Source organism: Elephantulus edwardii, unplaced genomic scaffold (genome assembly GCF_000299155.1).
Source record: "Elephantulus edwardii isolate Elephantulus edwardi_28Jun2011 unplaced genomic scaffold, EleEdw1.0 scaffold00052, whole genome shotgun sequence".
NCBI classification, from domain to species: domain Eukaryota; kingdom Metazoa; phylum Chordata; class Mammalia; order Macroscelidea; family Macroscelididae; genus Elephantulus; species Elephantulus edwardii.
The window spans coordinates 503,444-508,228 of NW_006399802.1; the positions used below are offsets into that span (position 1 = coordinate 503,444).

At 50.0% G+C, this 4,785-nt stretch overlaps 1 protein-coding gene across 1 annotated transcript in view; it reads left to right on the top strand.

Annotated features, from left to right (window-relative positions):
* Positions 1-2,015: 2,015 nt before the first annotated feature.
* TMEM8B (transmembrane protein 8B) overlaps positions 2,016-4,785 on the top strand; it is a 32,575-nt gene continuing 29,805 nt past the window's right edge. The window contains exon 1 of the mRNA XM_006886947.1: positions 2,016-2,556. Within this exon, the coding sequence (XP_006887009.1) occupies positions 2,016-2,556 (541 nt within the window). The remainder of the gene's footprint in view (positions 2,557-4,785) is intronic.

Below are 4,785 nucleotides of genomic sequence, written 5' to 3' on the forward strand. Positions count from 1 at the left end.
CTAAGAACTATAGTTTCTATGTTCCAAATATTTCCACAATGCATCTTCACCTTTGTTCACAGTTTTGTTCATAATTTTCTGCCTGAACTATAAATACCATCCCTATCCTCAGCATGTAAGTCCACTCATTTATGTAATTTACACTTTCCCCTCCTTACAAGTTCACATTCATGTATTTTTTTATGTTTATTTGACACTGATGTGTCAAATGAGATAATGGTTACCCATGGTGGACAGTGTTTGGTGGAGCTCCCCGGTTAAAATAAACTTGGAAGCAGAAGTGGCATCCATTTCCGAAATAGCTTGCCTCCAGAAACTCTATGAACGTGGAGAAATGACGAAAGTTATACAAGTGCTCAGGTCTTTCGTTCATAGGGTCGTCTATGACTCAACGACATTTAACAACAACAACGACACTTTTATTCTGGCAATGGACTCAGCTGAGAGTCAGGGAGAGAGACAAGTTAACAAACAATGACAATGTAAATGAGTTGGTGTTCAATTGGGCTAAACTCAAGCTGCTGTTGGAAGAGGTTTAATTTACACTGAAGTCCATCCGAAAGAGGATGTTCTTACTGAAAAAACGAGAGCTTTATAAATTCAAAAGTTAGCACTAGCATTCCTGTTTAAAAAAAATATTTAATGTCTCAACTTAAATCATCTTGGCCTGACATTCCAGACCTTTCATCCTTTGCAACAATGACTGAGGATTCCAGCCTGAACTCTCCACACTTCCCACTTTGCCCCATGTTTCAGAGATAGGCTATATATCACTTCTTGAACTCACCAGAGCCTTTCCAACAGGGAAATTTGAAAAGGAAAGCAGGGGAAGAGGTAGGATGATGAAGAGAAAGATGGTTAGAGGTTCTGCAAGAGGAAAAGGCATCTGAAGGCAGAGAGCTGGAAGAAGAGTGGAGAGGAGGGAACTAAGTATGGAAAGTAGAGACTGGGAGGTGCTGGACAGGCTGGTCCTGGCCGGACTATTAGCAGGGGATAGGACTGTTGCAGGGTTGACGTACCTCTTGGCTTCGGCTGGGCTGATACAAGTCTTTGGTTTAGACTCTTGTCTGAGGATGGAAGGGGGGAAGGCTGGCCTCAGGAAAGCTGGCTCTAAGTTGTGGTAGAGCCTGTGGTGCAGGGGCTAAGTGGCAGAGGGCTTGCCTGGAAGTCTGACTTGGGGAGGGGGACTGCAGAACTTAGTTTCTAAAGCAATTCGGTAAGGCGGGGGTAGGGTATGGGGAAGGGGAGGGACGGGGGAAGGTGGAAGGAGGGGAAGGAGGGAGGGAGGGAAGTGACTGGCCTCTGTGACCCGAGTCTAGAGAGGAGGAATCGGTCGTCAGGGCAACAGGAATGCCCAGTAGTTTCCATGACAACAGCAGTCGGACCACCTTTACAGTGGGTGACGTCTGCTGAGGGGACTGCAGTGGACCGGGAGAGGACGAACCCCGAGAATTCATTTCTGAAAAAAGGGAGTTTTGCAGAATTTCAGTAAGAGTGTCTCAGGGTAAGATCTTGAGATCTGTGAGGAGGTCTGGGTCCATGGATGTCCGTGCAGGGTTCTTATGAGATAACTGTGAGGACGTCAAGGGGGGACGTGAGATTCTGAGAGGGGATCTGGGATCTGTGGTTGGGGTCAGGACCGCAGAGACTTAGGTAGCGGGAGCTAGGGCGGAGTCTACTCGGGGTCCCGCAGGACCGAGTTAGAGCCCAATAGGGTAGGGCAGGGGGCGGGTATTACGAAGATAGACCAATAGAACTAGTTGGGGGCGGAGCGTCATACGACGTCAAGCCGAGGCCGCCGCCGCGGGGCCTGGTTATCGCCGGTCCAGCCCAGCCCGGAGTCGCACTGGCCTGAACTCCTACCCAGGTCCCAGGCCTAGTCTCAGCCGGTGCGACCTCAGCCTCCGGCCTGCGAGGACGCCGGAGGTCACCACTCTGGGGGTGGGGAGCGGGGCAGCGGGTCAGCTCCGCAAGCTCCCCGCTTGGCCCATCCGGCCCCGCCCCTGCCTTGGGCCATGGCCCAGCCCTTGTCCCGGCCCCTCGTCCTATCCCGATCCGGGCCACGGCCCCCGGCCCCGCCCTCGCCCCACTTCCCTAATCAGTCCCAGTCCCGGCCCGGGTGCCCGCTCATGCCAATGTCCGGATTCCAACCCCTCCCCTTGCTTCCTTCTGGGTCCCAACCCCGGCCCCCCCTGGAGTCCTTATTCCTGCCTCTGGCCTGGCCCCAATTCCCGCCCCTGCCCTTGTTCCACTCCTTTACACAAATTCCAGTCCAGCCCCAATCCCAACCCTATTCCCTATGTTTGCCTGAACCGCTGACCCAAACCTTGCCTTATCCATCCCATACCCTATCCTTCTTCAAGCCGCGATGCCCAACTCAGCCCAACTCGTTATCTCAACCTTTGCCCTCACCCCTGTGTTTACCCAAGTCTCTCCCATTACCCACCCTTCTCTTTCATACTCCGCCCCTCTCCCAGTCCCGACTCAGATCTGGGCTTCAGCTGCCGCCAGCCCTATTGCTGCTGTTGCTGTTCTCTATCCTTGGCCCAGGGGCTGGTGAGTGAAGAAGCAGGGAGATTGAGGCAGGGATGGGGCTCTGAGAAGGAGGGTGGACTGGAGGGAATCCGGAGAGGTGGGACCTGGGAACTAGATCTTTTAGGGGCAGAAGTGGGGAGAAGAAACAGAGGAGAACAGTTTTAAGCTACTGAGAGGAGTTGGGAGTGGGCCTTGACATTCAGCAGGTGGCCTTGTCCCTAGGACAAAGCCAGTGTTTGGGTGTTTTTCTCCTAGTGTCTTGTTCTAACCCAACCTTGACCCTCGGCTACCCTGAGGAAATCTCATATTCTTTGTCCCTGCTCTCAGTTTGATGAGAGAGACATGATGGGAGAGCTGTGGGGTGAGGTAAAGCAGAACCTTTCAAATACTGAGCATGCAGCAAAACAGAGTGAAGATAACACATAGCAAACAGAACAACACGAGTTAGTCGCCATTGGAACCATTGGAACACATTTTCTTCCTGTAAGGTATCTAGTTCCAAATAAACTTGATTTGGCTAGGAATACTTCCTGACATTTCTTTAGCAGGGTGGAAACTCAAGAGGCCATTTTAAGTGATGGAGAAACTGAGGCTTTGCCCAAAGCCACACAGCTCGTGAATGGTAGTGCTGAGGCTAGAAAACGGTTTCCTAATTCCTTTCCCATGTTGGTGATTTTTTTCACTGCAATGTATGCCTAACAGGAAAGTGGGGAAAGGCTATAAGCACAACACCTCTCCTTTACCCTGTTGGCCCACAAGAGGGCTTCATCCACAAACTATTTTTTGTTTGCCAGCTCTCAGCAGAGGGACATGGACCAGTGTAGGAATCACTTGGATAGAAGAGGGAGTTCAGCTTCTCAACGAGGGGAATGTGAAGGAGCAGGAATTTGGTACTGACCCAGGAGATATGCCATAAATGTGGCCCCATCGAAAGACGCTGACTTAGTTCTAATGGCCTCAGACACCTCTGGTGCATGGTTGGAGATGTACCTTAGGAAGTCATTAGCCAAAGCAACTAATACAGCAGCTGAGGAAAGTCGTGCAGTGAACTGCAGGGCCTTGGCTCCCTGTACAAGTTTGAGGAAAATCAGTGCAAGCCAAAGGGCATGGCTCTTGCAGATTGCAGATGTATATAGCTTAGTGTGTCTGAGTACCCTCTCTGTATAAAACAGTGATCTGAGGAAATGCTGGGAATGTGTAGCATGTGTTTATGATTGTGTGTTGGTACTTGTATGCACATGCATGTTGTATGAGGTGAGCCTGTGTCCTCTGAATACCTTTGTTGTTTGTGAGGGGGAGAACACATACTGTGACTTATGCACGCATCTTTTCAGCTTTTCCTGTATTTCCCATGGACAGGTTCCTGAAGTTTCACCTTCAGAAGTCATAGTTTCTTGCTTTCCACAATATATAAGGAACTCCTTTTCTCCCATCCATCCTCCTTGAGACTCAGTGTTGATTGCTGAAAATTGGGCACTCAGCAGAGGCAGTAGGCAGGCCTGTTTTGGTGAGTGGGAGTCTATGCTGTTGAGCCCAGTGTGTATCTTCCATCCCTGCCACCGTGGCTTCTTTGTTCACGAGGACTTGGAAAGAGCACTGGGCTGGTGAGGCGAGTAGGATGACTGACAGAGAGTTGGTCAAAGCTGAGGGATGTGGATAGAAACATGAATCACCAAGGCAGGTTTAGTTACTATGGTGAGACTTGTACTGAAGTTGGAAAAGAGTACTAAGACGGTCTAGCTTCAGGCAGGGCTGCCCTTAGCAGCCTTAGTTGTTAATAGTCATTGCTTGGCACCTGTGACCTGGCAGGGCTGATGGGTTTTGCCCAGGAGAGGCTGGCAGTGTCACAAGCCCAGAGATGTACACATTTGGCATCAATAAATGTTATGTTTGCTTCAGTTTCATTGTAGGAATGGTAGTTACATCCTGGGTTCCCAGTCTCACTCCTTGTCCTTGAGTTTTCTTGGTTTAGCTGACTGCATACCTTGCCTTTATAGGAAATGACCTTTTACTCCATGCAGTGCTACCATCAGACTCTCTGGACAGTGTAAATAAATAGTTAAGTTTTTGCCTGCCAACATTAAGATAGGCAATCCAAACCTACCCACAAGTGCCTCAGAAGACAAATCAGGGATCCACTTCCAGGAGATCACAGGCATGAAAACCATGGAACATATTCTACTCTGACACAGGGTGGGGGAGCCCTGGTGGCCTAATGGCAAGAAGCTGCACAGTAATCACAGGAGTGTG